General features: G+C 57.2%; 1 protein-coding gene across 4 annotated transcripts in view; it reads right to left on the bottom strand.

Annotated features, from left to right (window-relative positions):
- The window catches only part of zc3h3 (zinc finger CCCH-type containing 3), a 43,635-nt gene that overhangs the window by 3,350 nt on the left and 22,256 nt on the right, over positions 1 to 18,029 (bottom strand). For 2 of the 4 annotated variants that reach the window (XR_014750754.1, XM_084692645.1), the window contains exons 4-9: positions 15,823 to 15,973; positions 8,981 to 9,144; positions 6,852 to 6,948; positions 6,599 to 6,757; positions 6,415 to 6,484; positions 4,197 to 4,328 (exon numbers count right to left, since the gene is read on the bottom strand). Coding sequence is in view for 3 of the 4 variants with exons in the window: in XM_084692645.1 (XP_084548771.1) it covers positions 4,197 to 4,328; positions 6,415 to 6,484; positions 6,599 to 6,757; positions 6,852 to 6,948; positions 8,981 to 9,144; positions 15,823 to 15,973 (773 nt within the window). In the remaining variant the exon portion in view is untranslated. Of the gene's footprint in view, positions 1 to 214; positions 540 to 4,196; positions 4,329 to 6,414; positions 6,485 to 6,598; positions 6,758 to 6,851; positions 6,949 to 8,980; positions 9,145 to 15,822; positions 15,974 to 18,029 lie in introns of those variants that run through there. The other 2 variants (XM_084692644.1, XM_084692646.1) reach the window with 2 other exon arrangements.

Here is an 18,029-nt window from a genome sequence, read left to right as displayed (position 1 = left end):
GTGTGTATTTGTTCAGCCCAGCAAGTGTGTGTGTGTGGAGGGTGTGTGTATGTCTTCAGCCCAGACATGTGTGTGTGTGTGGAGGGTGTGTGTATGTGTTCAGCCCAGACGCGCGCGTGTGTGTGTGTATGTGTTCGCCCCAGACGTGTGTGTGTGTATGTGTGTGCGGAGGGGTGTGTGTATGTGTTCAGGCCAGACGCGTGTGCTCTCAGACCTGTGAGGCGTGTCCCTGGCGCGGCCTCTCTTGGTGGGGTTGTCCCCGGCGGCGGCGGGCAGGGCGCCGCGTGTAGCGCGCTGGCGGTGCCGGAGCTTACAGGAGGAGCCGCGGGGACACGAGCCGGAGGCCGAGAAGTCTGGACACAGCAGGGTGTGTTTCTTCTTACACTGGAGAGACACGGAGCACACGCGCGCGCACGCGCGCACAAAAACAAGAGTTTGTCACTCCGCTTGCCTGAGGGTTCTGATGAGTGTCCCGGTGGCTGTCACGGGAGTCCTTTCCATGAGAATGCCGGGACAGTCGTGGAGGATGAGATCCATGTCTATACCGTAGGGATCAGGGGGACGATATTGATTCGTGGAGGGGGGGGGGGGTCCAAGTGACCGTCACGAAGCAGTGTACGATTTCACAGCCCTGTCACTCACGGAATCCCCCCCCCCCGCCCACACACACACACCCCAAACATCACTAAACCAATTTGGTCCACACGCAACCTTAAAGTATGTTGGCGAGTATTGTGTTTGAGTGACAGTGTACACCGGAGGGGGGGGGGGGGGGGGTTGTGCGTGTTTGCAAGTGCGAGGGTCTGACAGTGTGATACGGGCGTAAATTGGTAGCTTCATTCCCCGAGCGATCCGATCCCTCCCACCTGTCAGAGGAGCTAATTTTACTCACTATGGGGGTGCTGGTTGAGGTGTGTGCGCGCGCTCGCGTGGTGTGTGCGCGCATGTTGTGGAAGGGGGCCAAGGACCCTTGGGGGTGTGGGGGGGGGGGGTGTCGGAGCAGGTTGGCCCAGAAATAGATCCGAGATCGGGGGACGGACAGAGAGCGTGTGAGGGGCCCCCCCCCGCGGATCCAGTTCCCAGGAACGGTGTGGAGTCCTGGTCACCCCCTACAGTGACCCAGACCCCGGATGGGGAGGGGGGGGGGCACCTTTCCCCTACACACACACGCACCAACCCACCCGTTTGCCCCTCCCCTCAGCCAGCAAAGATCAACTCCCTTCTCGGGTCCTCTGGGGGACAAGGCTCCGACACAGCTGTCGCCGCGGAGCGTCGACCTAACGCAGCGGCCCTCCCGGGGGGGTGTGTGGGTGTGGGTGAAGGGGTGGGGGGCGGGGGGTTGGGATGCTCCCTTCCTTGTCCCCTCACTGACCCACAGGATCGAGTCGCGACGATGACTTGGGTCTGTGCGTTTCGCCGACTTTAGGAAGTGGTTCGTCGGTCACGTCGGAGGATTTGAAAGGTGCGTGTGAAGACTTAATTCCCAAACTGTCATGGAGGGCGACGCGGCCGTGAGCAGAGGGGGTTTAGAGTCACCGATTCTGGCCAGCAAGGAAACATCAGGACGATCGCTCAAGTGTCCACCCAGTCGCGATAGCCCTCTAATGGGACATCGTGAAAGAGAGTGTGTGTGTGTGCGTGGATGTGTGTTAAAAAGTGTGTATGAAAGCCAGGTCCACTAAGGCTCAACTCCCTGCAGTCCCATCCATTCTCATTTTCATAAAAAAAAAACAAAAAAAAACTGGAGAGCGGAGAAATTTGAAAAAAAAGAAAAAGAAAAGGCACAAGTGGACAGAACATCTTTATTCCACACCAAGTTAACAATTTTCCACTTGATTTAAGGAATGCTGGGACGTCTCTGGGGCCTATTAGAGAGCTCTCTGCTGGGCCCAAACCAGGAACAGTCAGCACATTTACCATTACGGCGAGGGAGGAGGAGGGGTTGGGGGGGTGAGGAAGGGGAGGGATGGACGGAGGGAGGGAGGAAGGGAGACAGAGTGGTGGTGGGATGCGGCGACAGACTGGAGCGGAGCGGCAGAGCCCCGTCGAGGCTGAGGCAGGGACAAGGAGGGATGCGAGAAAGGGGGGGGGGGGGGGGAGGACAGAAAACAAACAGAAAGCTGAACAAATGGGAGGGACTGAACCTGAAACTCGTCAGACGCCCGAGAAAAGAGGGGGAACAGACAAAGAGAGAGAGAGAGAGTGGGCGGGTGAGGAGGAGAGCGCGAGAGATATGAGAGGCAGAGGAGAGGAGCGAGGGAGGGAGGCGAGGAGCACCGATGGAGACGTAGACAGAGAGAGAGAGAGAGAGAAAGAGAGGGAGAGAGACAGACAGAGAGAGAGAGGGAAAGAGAGGGAGAGAGACAGACAGAGAGAGAGAGGGAAAGAGAGAGAGAGGGAAAGAGAGAGACAGAGAGAGTGGGTTAACCCCTGAGCTGCTGTGGAGGCTGCCTGCTCCATAGTGTCATCCTCAGCACTTTCCCCATCTATAATTACTGCCTGCTATCCATCACAGCGCCGCCAGGACCTCAGAGCGCCTCACACACACACACACACAGACACACACACACACACACACGGGGGAAAAAATCACAGACCTAAGCACTTCAGCTAATAGAATAAATATTAATATCCCTTTTGTTTTATATATCCTCATTCCCTCCCCCCCCCCCCCCTCTGCAATATTGAAATGAGGCCTGACAGTGGGGGGAAAAGCGACTTTCACGCACACGCTCAAAAACAACAACAAAGAGAACGAGACATGGCGGAGACGAGAGAGAGAGAGAGAGAGAGAGAGAGAGAGAGAGAGAGAGAGAGAGAGAGAGAGGCAGAGATGGAAGAGAGAGAGAGAGAGAGAGAGAGAGAGAGAGAGAGAGAGAGAGAGAGAGAGAGAGAGAGAGAGAGAGAGAGAGAGAGAGAGAGGCAGAGAGAGGATGGGCGAGGGGTTGGTGATGTTCAGAGCTGGGTATGGGGACCAGCTGAGGTGAGGTGCATGGAAGCTTTTGGAGTCATGAGTGGTCAAATCTCTGTCACCCCCCCCCCATCAAAGTGTCACTCAGTCATTAGAGTAATGGCACCATGGACCCCCCCCGCCCCCCCAACACCACACCGCAGCTGTCCCTGTGTGTGTGTGTGTGTGTGTGTGTGTGTAGGGGGTCTGTTACCAGACCTGTTTACCTGAGTATAGCCCGTTTTAATAACAGGAGCTTAACACTATTTGAATCACTTACATCTAAGATGGGACAGTTGAGACATTGGTTTGCCGTACGCAGTACATGTGTACTTGTTTACACGCGCATGAAGAAATTGACTATTCACACGTCGCTTCTGAGCGGTCACGGCACAGGACTGTAACCCAAACTGTGTGTTTTTCATTCCTGTGTGTATGTATTTCTGTCTGTGTGTGTTTTATTTAATTTTTTTTGGGGGCGGGGGGGTTCTGTGCCTGGGTTTTCTGTGTGTATTATCTCAGTGTGTTTCTATGTTTTTTTTCTTGTTCTATGTGTGCGTGTACATGTCTGTGTGTGTGTGTGTTTCTGTGTGTGTGTGTCACAGAAGAAAGTTTTGCCCGTCCCCATTTGAACTTTGTTACCATCAGTTTCGTTTCTGGATTTATTAGCATCAGACAACCAGCTGATCGGAGAGAGAATTTACAGTGACAAACACCTCAACATAAAAATGACCAGTTCAGACACACAGCGGAACCAATAAAGTCTCTCTGTGTCATGAAGGTCAGAGGACAGAATTTACAGTAGAAAGGGAAAGACGTAGAACATCGAGCCAAGAGGTGTTCATTATTACGTCCGGATGATTCTACATCGTAGACCCCCTGCAGTCAACGGAACACATTATGGTTTACAGGAGGGACACGTTTCTGCGAATGAATAAGCAGAACGTGGGTGTTTCCGAGCGTGGGTGTTTCCGAGCGTGGGTGTTTCCGTGCGTGGGTGTTTCCGAGCGTGGGTGTTTCCGAGCGTGGGTGTTTCCGAGCGTGGGTGTTTCCGAGCGTGGGTGTTTCCGAGCGTGGGTGTTTCCGAGCGTGGGTGTTTCCGAGCGTGGGTGTTTCTGAGCGTGGGTGTTTCCGAGCGTGTTTCCGAGTGTGGGTGTTTCCAGGGCGTGCGTGTCCGATCGCGGGTGTTTTTTCCGAGCGTGAGCAGTGTTTCCCAGCGCGGGAGTGTTTCGGTGTTTGGCCGTACCTTCTCCCCCTGAGGACAGTAGCCCCTGATGAAGTCCGGACACACGGCTGCCTTGCTGGAGACGTAGACGTGGCTGTAGGGACAGCTGCCGTTGTTACAGATCCCACGCAGGAAGTAAGAACACACGGGCATCTGGAGGGGGGGGAGAAAGGAGGAGTGGGGGAAGAGGAGAAAGAACGAAGGAAGGGGAGAGATTGGGGAGAGAGAAGGGGGGGAAAGGGAGAAGGGGAGAGCGGGATCGAGGGTGCAAAGGGAGAGGGGGGAAGGGAGAGGGGGGGGAGGGAGAAGAGGGAGAAAGGGAGAGCGTACAGAGAGGGGGGAGAAAGGGAGAGACAGATACAGAGGGGGGAGAGGGAAGGGGTGAAGGGTGAAATACAAAGGGAGGGAAGGGGTGAAAAAATACCAATACCACCAGTGGGCATACACGAGTCAATCAGCACCCACTATTTCACCCAAGCCCCGCCCCCCCACAATCTGTCACTCACTGTCTGGGCTGTTTAATGGCCTTAATTGCAGTTGACAGGGAGACAGAGAAGGGAGGGAGTGTGTGACAGTGTGTGTGTGTGTGTGTTTGTGACGGTCTGGTGTAGCAGGTGCGTGGGAGTGTGTGGGGTGGGCCAGGCCAGTCAAATATATCCCCGGTGCAAAACGAGAGAGGGTCATGGATGGGGGGGGGGGTGGGGGTGGGGGGGGGGGAGGAACCCGAGAGCGAGTCCATGTACTTGGTGCTGGGATCAGATCTACCTAATTAACTGCTACAGAAATATTTATCCAGGCCGCAGCTTGTCCAGCGATCATGATGTGTTTATGCACTGGCTGCGAGTGCGTACAGGGCAGGGCTGGACCGGAGGGAGGGAGGGAGGGAGAGGTGGAGGGGCTCCAGTTCCCCCCCCCCCCCCCCCCCCCCCCCACCCAGAGTTATTTGTGGGGGGTACAGAAACTGGGGCTCGCCTCTCCACACAAGCCCCCGTGGATCAGGTTCAGATACATGCCCCCCCCCCCCCCTTCCTCCGCGCCCCCCACCCCCCACCGCCTACAATCCTGTGCGGCCCAAGAAGGGTACACGTGAAAGTGAGGCGGGGAAGGGGGGGTGGGGGGTATGACGGGATTCAAACTGGCCTCCTGCAGGAGAAAGGGAGAAAGATGTGGCGGGTTTGGGGGAGGGGGGGGGGGGGGCAGGGGGGTTGACAGGTGGGGCCCCTTGCGAGGAGTCCATGTTGGCCCCTCCAAGACGGAATGGACAGCTGGCCTCTCAGCACCCTCCCTCCCCTCCCTCCCTCCCTCCCTCCCTCCCTCCCTCCCTCCCTCCCTCCCTCCCTCCCTCCCTCCCTCCCTCCCTCCCTCCCTCCCTCCCTCCCTCCCTCCCTCCCTCCCTCCCTCCCTCCGACCCCATGACGACCGGCACACAGGTGCATGGCATTGTGTGTGTGTGACGTCCGTGTGTGTGTGGAGCGGCGGGAGGGGGGGCGGGGGGTGCACCTGTCTGGAGAGAAATACGTTTCTCTCCCCTCCCCCCCTCCCGACGCCGTCGGCTTTCTCACGGCGCACGCCAGGGCAACGGCCGGCATCATTTTCTCGGTAGACGGTCGCCTTCTGGATCTGATCGATAACACGACCCATCGGATGGATACATCCACTCCAGGCTTTGAGGGAGTGCTTGTTTCGTTTCGCTTGGGTCGCGTGCGTCTCTCTCTCTCTGTGTGTGTGTGCGTGGGTGTTACGCGTGGTCGTACAGCGTGTGTCGTTTGGCTATGCTCCGTGTCCTCAGCCTAATAAGGTCTCGGGGCGGGGGGGGTTACTCGGGTTGCTAACCCCCCCCCCCCCCCCCCAAACACACACACACCCACCCACCTCACCCTGCAACCCCTAACCCCTCAAATCAGGTCATGACTCTGGGTTTGGTTCGGGCTCGGGGGCCGCGAGGATACAGGACCCCTGCCAAGAACAGGAACATGGTCTGGGGTATCACCGTGTCACGGGGGGGGGGGGTCTGTCCCTATCACATCTCCCCCGCCGAGCTGCGGTAACGTCCTCTGGACCCCCGGCGCTGGCTTTGACACGTTGGCGGAGCGCGATAAAACATCGCGTATCGCCGCGCGTGCATCAGGGTATGCGCGCATTTGTCTGTGCGTGCATGGGAGTGTCTGTGTCTGCGTGGGAGTGTGTGTGTAATGTGTGAGTGTGTGTATGCGAGTGTGTGTGTGCGTGTGCCTCTCACCTTCTCCTTGGCCACCTTGTGCGAGAAGGGACAGGTCCCGTCGGTCTGCTTGCACGTGCCCCTCAGGAACCTGCCGGAAAGAAAACAACCAACCGTCACGACCCGCGACAGCCAGGGACCCAAGCCACTGTCCACGCGGTGCGTGCGTGCGTGCGTGAGTGCGCGCGTGTGTGAGAGGGGTCACCTGGTGCAGACGGCCACCTTGTCGGGATCGTGGATGAAGGGGCACTTGTCGCCGCGGTTACACTTGCCGAAGCGGTTGTAGTACATGCAGTAGTGTTTGGGCTGCTTCTTCAGACGCGCCTGCTGCCTGATGATGGCGAGACTCTTCTGGACCGCACGGCTGGGGGAGAAACACGCGCGCGGTCAAGCCACAGCGGGAGCGGCGGGGTGGAGCGAGCAGCGTTCGGGCTGTGCGTTGTGTCTGTGTCTCCTACCTGGCGACATGGCGAGTGCTGGAGGGGGAGGGGCGGCCCCAGGCAGACCAGCTGGACGGGGACCCTTCGGGGGCGTCGCACCACCTCCTCGAGGGCGCTGCGGGAGGGGGGGGAGAGAGGAAGAGGGGGGAAGAGGGGAGGGAGAGGAGGGTAAGAGGGGGGAAGAGGGAAGAGGGGGGAACAGGGAGTTGGGATGGAGAGGGGAAAGAGGCGGGGGAAGAGGGGAGGGAGATGGGAGGGAGAGGGGAAGAAGAGAGGGGAAAAAGGGGAGGAAGGGGCGGGAAGAGGGAAGGGAGATGGGAGGGAGAGGGGGTGAAGAGAGGAGGAGAGGGGAGGAAGAGGGGAGGAAGAGGCAGGGGAAGAGAGGAGGAGAGGGGAAGAAGAGGGGAGGAAGAGGCGGGGGAAGAGGGGAGGGATAGGGGAGGAAGAGGGGAGGAAGAGGGGGGGAAGAGGCGGGGGAAGAGGGGAGGGAGATGGGAGGGAGAGGGGAGGAAGAGGGGGTGAAGAGAGGAGGAGAGGGGAGGAAGAGAGGAGAAAGAGGGAGGGAAGAAGCGGGGGAAGAGGGGAGGGAGATGGGAGGGAGAGGGGAGGAAGAGGGGGGGAAGAGGGGAGGAAGAGGGGGGGAAGAGGGGAGGGAGATGGGAAGGAGAGGGGGTGAAGAGAGGAGGAAAGGGGAGGAAGAGAGGAGGAAGAGGGAGGGAAGAAGCGGGGGAAGAGGGGAGGGAGATGGGAGGGAGAGGGGAGGAAGAGGGGGGAAGAGGGGAGGAAGAGGGGAGGAAGAGGGGAGGGAGATGGGAGGGAGAGGGGAGGAAGAGGGGAGGAAGAGAGGGGAAGAGGGGAGGGACAGGGGGAAGAGGGGAGGAAGAGGGGGGGAAGTGGGGAGGAAGATGGGGGGAAGAGGGGAGGAAGACGGGGGGAAGAGGGGAGGAAGAGGGGGAGGAGAGGGGGGGGAGAGGGAAGGGAGATGGGAGGGAGAGGGGAGGAAGAGGGGGGGGAAGAGGGGAGGAAGAGGGGGAGGAAGAGGGGGGAAAGGGAAGGGAGAGGGGAGGAAGAGGGGAGGAAGAGGAGATGGCGATGAGCCAAACATAGCACGAGGCACAAGCCAAACAAGGTCAAAAAAAAAAAAAAAACACCAGCCGCCCATGAATAACGACGTCTGCGAAAGGTTGGGACTGTGAGCTTGTGTCTATGAGGCGCGTTAGAGGGGTGCGGGCCTCGGGGGGGTGCAGTTTGTTGGGGTGTGTGTGTCCCAACATGCTGTAACGATCTGATATCCGTCCTGTGTATTTATACCGTGGGATACAGTAGGGCCCTGGAGCCAGGGCCTAACGTGACACGCAGCCAGCCCAGAGGACGTCACTAACGCCGGGCCACAGACACAGGTGGGGAGGGGGGTGTGGTGGGTGATCTGAGTCGGCCTCTCTAATTTAGGAACATCTGAGATGGGGGGGGGGGGGGGGACAGTGGGCTTCTGCGATTTGAGCCCGGAGAGACCCAGGGGGGGGGGGGGCTAAGATGGAGGGGGGAGAGACTTGTCTCGGTCTGGGCGACTGAACAACTGCGGAGGAGAGAGAGAGGGGGGTGGGAGCTCACTGGAAGTGTGTGTGTGTGTGTTTTGGGAGTGTATTGGTGTGAGTGAGTGTGAGAGATCAGGATGCTGGTCACGGGGCAGGGCAGACCTCTGCTTGGGGCCACAGGTTTGAGAGAGAGAGAGACGGAGGGAGAGACAGAGACAATCTAACACAGACAGAGAGAGTGAGAGAGTGAGAGAGAGAGAGAGAGAGGGGGAGAGAGAGAGGGAAAGAGATAGAGAGAGAAAGCAGGGTCTGGGGTTTAATCTGGGACGTCCACCTTTTCCCGGGGCCCCTCCCACAGTCCCCCTGACAGATGACAGCTTTATTATTTCTGACGCCACCCCCCCCACCCCTCCCACCAACCCCCTCACCCCACACCACCCCTCACCCTGAACAAGCCCCGCCCCCCCGCCGGCTGGAGACGGCCTACAACTCGAGTTTGCGCACAACAATCGCCTCCCCCCAAATAGAACACACAATCTCTTTCGACTCACTCTCTGTTTTCCCTGACGCACTGGTACGGCGACATCACACACACACACACGCACGACGTACCCGTCGTCCTGTCGATCGACACGCCCGCCGCTGCCGTTCGGGAGAGCTTATTGGCCGACACCCTGTAGAGGGACCCGCCGATCCAGCGCATGTCCCGCCCCCGCCACGGCTGGACCGGGGAGTGGCGGTCCTGGGGGGAGCGCAGGCGATTCTGCAACAGGCTCCTGGAGGGAGGGGGAGAGGGGGGCAGGGTGAGGGGGACAGGGTGGGGGGGATAGGGGGGCAGGGTGGGGTGGGAGAGGGGGGGGTTACACACGGTTAAACCTCGTTGTACCCACGCGAGGGTGTCGCTCGGCTGCCTCGTCGAAGCATGCTACGCTTTCAGCACCCCCCCCCCCTCGTCTCTCTCTCTCTCTCGCCCTTCCTCCTTCCTTCCTACCTCCCTCCCCCTCCCTGCTTTCTCGCCCTCCCTCCTTTTCCTTCCTTCCCCTCTCGTTCTCACGGTGTCTCTCCCTCCCTCCCTCCCTCTCCCCCCCTGCCCCTACACCCGCCTTCTGCACATCTCCACTTCATCTTCCCCCCTCCTGTGCCATACCCCCCCCCCCCCCCCCCGCCCGCTTCCCTCGTTTCCTCCCCCCTGCCCGCCCCCCCCCGCCCCCCTTGCCCGTGTCACAGCACTCTGTTAAATTGCTCCTCTAATGGAAAGGACGGCAGTGTGGAAATGGGGGGAGAATTGAAAAGAGGAGAAGAGGAAATCAATGAGATAATAGGCAGGGCAAGGGGCCAGAGCAGGGAGGCCGGCCCCCACCGCCGCGGGGGCCCGGGGGCCCGCACACACACACACACGCGTCCAGCCCCTGTATCTCCGTGCGTACATACGAGGCGTACGGAATACGCACACAAATATTCGGGCGCCGACATCTAGAGGTGAAGTCCCCCCCCCCCCCATCACCCGAGTGAGTGTCTGTGTGTGTGAGAGTGTGTGTGTGTGTGTGAGAGAGTGTGTGTGTGTGTGAGAGAGTGTGTGTGTGTGTGTGTGTGTGAGAGAGTGTGTGTGGGTGTGTGTGTGTGTGAGAGAGTGTGTGTGAGTGTCTGTGTATGGGATGTTGGGGGCAGGGGTTATGGCGATAAATTGCGCTATCCTGTCACTTGTGTTTGGGGTGGATTGGGGCTGGTGGGCCGGGCGACGCTGGAGGTAATTTGCTCCCGTATTTCAGACGGGCTGGAAATGGGTTTGGAGCGAGAGTTCATGCCTCCCATTACACAGAACAGAGAAGACACACACACACACACACAGGCACACACACAACGCGCACAAACGCGACACAAATACACACACGGCATCCATTCTATGGGAATACACACACACACACACACACTAAGCGAGTACACACACACGCAAAAGACAAACACGCACCGGAATGCGGTGGAGAGCCCTCGCGTGGGGCGGGGGGGCAAAAGCGACAAAAGGAAACCAGGAACAGGGAACAATCCTTCCCCCTCCCCCCCCCCCCTCCATAACTCAGCCACGCGGACACACTCGGCTCTTCGCCAGGTACAAGACGGGTGGCCGGCCCCCCGCAGGCCAACTGGAGCCGGGGGAGCCGTAATGGAGGCTAATGCCGGGAGCGGTGACTGTGCACTCTGGGGAGGCCACAACCGGCTACCCCTACCCCTACCTTCCTACCTAACCACCAACCCCCACCACCACCACCTCTATGGTCAGGGGAGCCGTAATGGAGGTTAATGTGGACACGACATGGACACTTAAACATGGACGGCAGTTAACCCCGACACGAGTCTGGGGAGAGGCGGGGGGGCGGGGGGAGAAAAAGAGAGACGGAGAGAGAGAGACACACGCCAGGTGAAGAGAGCACAGGTTGGCGCCGCGCGCGGGCGTTAGGCGTGCGCGCGGGGAGGATGTTGCCTCCGCGTACCTCACATCAGTGGTAGGCATGTGGGTGTGTGTGTGTGCGGGCGTGTGTTTGCGAGTGTAAACCCCCCCCCCAAAAAAAAAAAAAAGAGGCCCCAGCCAGAGGTAATGTGAGATAGGCAGACTCTGAATGAGGTTAACCCTCCGGCACAACACCATTACTGAACAACAGTCTTCCTGGGCCCATAACGCCCGCGCGCTCATGCAGTAGCATCACAGTGTAATCTCCCTGTTAATGAGCGTTAGAGGGGAGAGAGGGGGAAACGGGAGGGAAAACGAAGAATCGGGATGAGGTCCAGAAATAAAGACGGAAAAAAAAAAGAATCATTTGGGAGACGACAGACGGAGATCTTTCTCACCCCCTGCCCCCCCTCCCCTCCCTCCTCCCCAACCTGTTCCCCATGGTGTCCTTGACCCCCCCACCCCACCCCCACCCACACACGACTCGGGCGGGCATTAAGGCCAATCGCCACGGTGATGACTTAATGGGACAGGGAGGGAGGGAGGGAGGGAGGGAGGGAGGGAGGGAGGGAGGGAGGGAGGGAGGGAGGGAGGGAGGGAGGGAGGGAGGGAGGGAGGGAGGGAGGGAGGGAGGGAGGGAGGGAGGGAGGGAGGGAGGGAGGGAGGGAGGGAGGGGACAGAGTGACCCCAACACCCATGCCCCCCCCCCCCCCACACACACACACACACATACATACACACAGAGTAGAGGAGATCACTAGAAGGATGCAGGAGGGGAAGGAGGCAAGGGTACGAAGGGGAGGGAAGGTGTGTGTGTGTGTGTGTGTGTGCGTGTGCAAAGGGACCTCCCTTTGCAAGTACTTTGCCTGCCTGTGAATTTGTGTTTGTGTATTGGGTTGGGTGCGTGTGTGTGTGTGCGTGACTCCGTCCATGCGAAGCACAGATGAAGGAGAGAGCAACTCAGCACTAACACGGCTGTTGATGAACGATCTGACTTTTGTTTTGGTGACAGGGAAGAATTCGGAGGGTCGCGCGACTGCGTCGAATACTGCTGCTCTCGCCTGTTTGGCTGCAGCGAAAGCATTAGTAAGCTCATATTGAGGAAACAGTTACCCTTGAAACCAAACGCAGCGCAAAACAGGCTAATTCCTACAGCGCAGAACGTTCCGGTAGAGCCTATGCAGTTCCAGTGGTGCTAAGTACTATCATTACAGCCTTTAAGCACAATCAGATCCACACTAACCATCTGGAAGGATACGGTTTAGTTGACCTGTAATAAGCTTTTCCGAAAAAAACATTTTGTAAGATAAAGTTATGTCCTGTCAAATGAAAAACTTGTGGGCGCTTTCTATGAATTGGCGGTTGCATTAGTCTGAAAAGACGACGCGTTTGCACGCGTGTTTCTTTGTTGTTGCCATCGCGTATAAAAACAGACAGGTCCAACAAATCTGCACGTACGAAAAGGAGATCTATGGTTTGCGAAGACACTTTGACGTGTTCCCGTCGGGCTCAGATGGTGGTCGGCTCGATTCGGGGAGGGGGAGAAAGGGAGGGGGGGGGAAACGAGGAGAGGTGGGGAAGGGAGGAGAGGAGGGGAATGGAGTAGAGGGGGGGGGGGGGGAGGAGAGGAGAGGGGGGGGGGGGGGGAATTTTGTGAGACAGCTCCTTCTAACACTGGGGACATGACGACGGTGACCCGTCTCCGTCGGCGCATTCGGATTCGCCGAATTTTGCGCGAAACGGGACTCCGCGCCGGTCGAGCGCCGGCCGGTTCTGGAGGTCCAGTGCGCGCGAGGGGGCGGCCGCGTCCGTGCACACTGACGGGACGTTGACGCAGGAGGAGGACACCACCAGGGGGGGGGGTCTGGTGTGACAAAGGAGGGAGGCGTGGATGAGCACGTCTAAGAGGCAGGAGAGAGAAGTGAGGAGGAGAGCTTTTCTTGACTCCCCCCCCCCCCCCCCGGTCTTTATTGCACAGTCTCTTACATCCTGAGCTGATCAATACTGGACCACTAAACGAGATGAGGGCTCGCATTGATACCGTGTGTGTGTGCGCGTGTGTGCGTGTACTGAACTATTCACAGGCCAAAAAAAACACAGGTTATCAAATTCTCATATCAGAATGTTTCACTTGAAGCAAGCCAAAGCAGAGAGAGAGAGAGAGAGGCAGAAACAGAGACAGAAAGAGAGAGGCAGAGACAGGAAGAAAGAGATAAAGAGAGGACTGGAAAGAGAAACGCAAGGAAAAGACAAGCAGCTATATGAGAGAGGCGGAGAGTGAGAGGCGGAGAGAGAAAGAGAGAGAGAGAGACAAGGCGAGGGGAAAAAAGAAAGAGAGGAGAGCACACAAAAGGAGAAGGCCAGGGGGGGAGAGGGAAAGGACGGGAGAAGGAACGAGGGGACAGGGGAGAGAGAGACAGAGGGTGAGAGAAAAGGAGGGAGGGAGAGGAGGGGGGGAGTCCGGGCTGTCATTCATCCTCTGGCATGGATGCTTTACGGCTTTCTTAATTCAACTCCTGCTACTATTAACGGAGTATAATGTTGAGATGATATCTATTTCCTGGTGCGCGGGGGCTGAAATACGATCGCCCACCTCCCCTCCCCCAGGACTCCCCCTCTGCACTCAATCACCCACAATGCCCATTACAGACTGACACCCTGGAACCGCATGGCATTCTGGGTCGGGGTCACCCTACAACCCCTCCGCCCCCCCCACACACACGCACACACACATTTTACCCAGCATGCCTTGCGGTTCCGTGACGTCCGGGGCTGAGAGTGTCCCAGGCCTAACCCTGACAAAGCTGCTCAAAACTGGAAGGACTCGTCGAAGGGGGGATGGTGGAGGAGGGGGGGGGGGTGTAGAAGGAGGGATGGTGGAGGAGGGGGGTGTAGAAGGGGGGATGGTGGAGTGGGGGGGGGGGGTGTAGAAGGAGGGATGGTGGAGGAAGGGGGGTGTAGAAGGAGGGATGGTGGAGGAGGGGGGTGGAGAAGCAGAGGGGAGCAGGGATGGTGGAGGAGGGGGGAGGTTAATGCTACAGCTCATACTGTTGTAGTTGTTGTCTAATACCTGACTGAGAGAAGATTCTGGAAAGGGGGGGGTCAGGATTGTGACTATTTGGGAAGGGGGTGGGAGCGTCACACTCTCTATCCTCACTCTCAAGGGAACCACACTACACCCCGACCCCCCCACCCACCCACCCACCCACCCACCCTCTCCTTTGACTACAGACTTGGTTATATTTCAACAAATGTCGCACAGCCTCAAATTGAAAATCCCCTTCTGAATCAATATTTACTGCGGCGGCTAAATGAATGGTAATAAGTCACTAAAGGCAGCGTCAGTGTGGGGGGCTCCCCTACACTGCCTCACCAAATCTGAATTACACAAATGAGTCACGCGCAAACCACTTCCTGGATCCACAGGACATGACATGTCTCCGTTCCTCCTCCTTCTTCCTTGTTTTTGGAGTTTTGGTCATTAGCTAGGTTTGTGTGTGTGTGTGTGTGTGCGCGCTGTGGGCTCCTAGTTGGAGGTTTCCGACGGGAAGGGCACCTGTTTGCATCCGCCTTCCGAGCAGGTGGACAACCAGCCCGAATACGACACACACCTGCCTACGCAAATGGAGATACGCTTACATAAGCCTGACCGCATACGCCCTGCTGTGTGAGTGTGTGTGTGTGTGTGTGTGTGTGAAAGCGAGAGATGTCCCACAATCTCCTCCAAGCACATGCCATATCAAAAGGCGGGGTTTGCACTAAAAACCAGGGATCCAGTCAAAAACGATAATAATGCATTAATCCATCTTATTAACCATTCCCCACGTTGATAATCACCACAATAAACCCTCAACGAGACTAATAATCATCATAATAAAACATGAACGGGGGCGTCTGTTTCACGGCAATGAAGTGATGAATAACTCATTAACTCGACGCCCATCGCCCGGTAATGACCTAATCGTAAACGTTCATTAACTCGGCGGACGTCAGCGAGCGAGTGGTCTCCTCCCGCACTCTGAGGTGGACACTCCGGAACATTCCACGGGCCCGTCCTCCTCTTGGCGGAGGGGAGGGAAAAACGTGGGGACGCAGGCGGGACAGACGTCGGCAAACGGGCCTGGGGGAAAGACCGACGGCCATGCGGCCCCTGGTCTCGTCTGGGGGCCTTGATGTGAAGTCGATCTGTGTGTCGCGCGTACCTGTGGATTTCCCTCTCTCCCTCCCTCTCTGCCTCCCTCCCTCCCTCTCTGCCTCTCCTCAGAAAGAAAGAGGCAGACGGGAGAGAACGAGGGGGAGTGAGGGAGATACTCAGACAGACAGGCCTGGAGAGAGAGAGCGAGAGAGACAGAGAGAGAGAGGTGGATAGAGTGACAGAAGGAGAATGAGAGAGAGAGAGATAGATAGAGAACGAGGGAGCATGAGAGAGCGACAGAAACAGAGAAAGAAAGATAAATAGATTAGAAATAGCGAGAGAGGCAGAGAGAAAGATAAATAATTAGAGAGATGGAGACAAAGAGAGTGAAGGCAAAAAAGATAGAAAGAGAGTGGGACAGAGAGAGTGGGAGGCAGAGAGAGAGAGAAAGGGGAGGTGGGGGTTGTATTGATATTAAGTGAAGACCCTCTCTCTGTCTCTCTGTCTCTCTGTCTCTCTGTCTCTCTGTCTCTCTGTCTCTCTCTCTCTCTCACTCTCGTTCACTGTCTCTGTGTCTGTCTGTGGAGGTCCCATCCCTGCTGGTGTAAATTAATCCAGGGAGCGCTCTGGTGTAAATGTTTTATTTCCAGGGTTATCTACTGTGTAAAAATGAGGCCCATAAATCCAGGGGCCTTCGCTACATACCACACGACTGCTACATAAAAAACAGGACTGCATTATGTGCTGAGTGATATTAGAAGTATGGAGCCACATTAAACCGAGTGCTGAGGGAGGGAAGGAAGGAGAGAGGGGGGGGGGGGGCGGCGGGAGAGAGAGAGAGAGAGAGAGAAAGTGTGTGTGTGTGTGTTTTACCTGGCAGACTGAATCCTCTTGGTCCTCCAGGCGAGGGCGGGGCTGTAGTGGGGTGCGTGCGCGCTGGCTCCGCCCTGTCGTGTCACCATCTTATAGCGGGTCCTGAACACCCTCTGGGGGGCGGGGCTACGAGGCGATACAGGGACGGGACCTGAAGAGGCGGGGCCGAGAAAAAAAAGAAGAAAAAAAAAGTACGATTTATTCCTGATTATTATTATCATCTGAGCCAATCGCGGCCGCACAAGTTGTGTTTTCGCAGGCGTAAAGTCCATCGGTCGATCAGCGCGACGTTGACTTGTGAATCCTTTTGGGGATTGGCTGTATAGAGCTTTGTGACGTGGAGGGTCAGTCGCTGGCAGATGCGCAACAGGTCCCCATGGATTTATATATGGAAACCTGATATACTGCAGGGAAACCTTGACACCACCCGGCGCTAGCATTCACACACATGCACACAGACGTGTACACATGTACACACACACACACACGGCACTCTGGCAGGTGTGCTCTTTAACAAGGCGCACGTGTAAAAATGAGAGGAACTAACAAAGGCGGAATTTTTATGAGCCTAATAAATCATATCCTCTCGTCTCTTCCTTTCTTTCCCTCCCTCCCTCCCTCCCTCCCTCCCTCCCTCCCTCCCTCCCTCCCTCCCTCCCTCCCTCCCTCCCTCCCTCCCTCCCTCCCTCCCTCCCTCCCTCCCTCCCTCCCTCCCTCCCTCCCTCCCTCCCTCCCTCCCTCCCTCCCTCCCTCCCTCCCTCCCTCCCTCCCTACCTCCCTCCCTACCTCCCTACCTCCCTACCTCCCTACCTCCCTACTTCCCAATTTATCCAACTTCTCCACACCTCGTCTCTGATGAATCTGTGAAATGAGATAACGAATGAGACTTAGAGAATGGAGGGAGGGAGGGAGGGAGGGAGGGAGGGAGGGAGGGAGGGAGGGAGGGAGGGAGGGAGGGAGGGAGGGAGGGAGGGAGGGAGGGAGGGAGGGAGGGAGGGAGGGAGGGAGGGAGGGAGGGAGGGAGGGAGGGAGGGAGGGAGGGAGGGAGGGAGGGAGGGAGGGAGGGAGGGAGAATACAAGTGTTGTTATTTATTTCTTTGGGAGTGGATCCATCACGTTGCTTTATGAGAGCAGGGAGCCGGACTGCCAACGCTGGCGCCCTGCTCCGGGTAAAGGATGGGATGTGCATCCTGGGACTCAGAAACGGCAGCTTCGCGCCAATTTATCCAACTTCTGGGACGTATGTGAGGGAAGAGATCCCATCGAGCGCGCGGGGGGGCGGCCGCTGCAGTAGGGAGGGAGAGGGGGAGGGAAACAAGCCGGGAGAGGAGAGACCTACTGCTGGATGGGAACGGTTTCTGTCAGTTTTGACAAGGGTGGGGGTTCGGCTGTTGAAGTGGATCTTTGGGGGGGGGGGGGGGGGGGGGATTCAAAATGTAGATATTGATCTTTTAGGGGGTTATCCGAGCGTTGAATGTGACATTTTTGGAAGGGTGAAACATCACAATACCGTTTTATATTCAGTCGGTCTGGTGTTTACACACGTATGGTTGCAGAAATGCATTTGTGTGTGGGAGCTGGAGGGAGGAGGGGAGGGGGAGGGGGGAGAGGAGGGAAGGGGGGACCTGGTCTGGGTGAGCAGAAGCGGGATCCGTCACGCACGCGGCATAGCTTCTAAAAGACACTCACTCCAAAGGAGCATGGAGATGACGAACAGTCCTGCACCCCCCTCCCCTCCCCCCCCCCCCCCCCCCATACTCAAGCCAGCTATCTCTCACTGTTACCGTGACAGCGCTGTCTTCCTAATGAGGGAGGCGACAGGGGAGGAGGGGGGAGAGAGAGACAGTGGAGAGAGAAAAGGAGAGAGAGAGCTGAAGAAGAGACAAGGGGCGTTCAATTAGACATTTCAGAAGTCTCCCGATTGCCAGCCGCAATTAATTGCTCCCGTTGCGATTAGCATTCATTGACAAAGCATGACCGGCAACCAGTGTTGGGGGTAACGCGTTATATAACACGTTACATAATATTATTACTTAAGTGAGTAACAAAGTAATATAACATGTTCGTTTTTGACATTAAGTCATATTATTACAGTTACGTTTTTAAGTAACTTGTGTTAGTTGTCCAAGTTACTTCATGAATTCAACAAAAGACTAAATAGCCTTAGAAATACAGATTTTGTCTTTGATTCACGCTGCAGACAAACA

Source organism: Hypomesus nipponensis, chromosome 26 (assembly GCF_054491055.1).
Source record: "Hypomesus nipponensis isolate SF chromosome 26, ASM5449105v1, whole genome shotgun sequence".
Classification (NCBI taxonomy): domain Eukaryota; kingdom Metazoa; phylum Chordata; class Actinopteri; order Osmeriformes; family Osmeridae; genus Hypomesus; species Hypomesus nipponensis.
The sequence above is the reverse complement of the archived record's forward strand: the minus strand, read 5'-3'. Positions and strand labels throughout refer to the sequence as shown.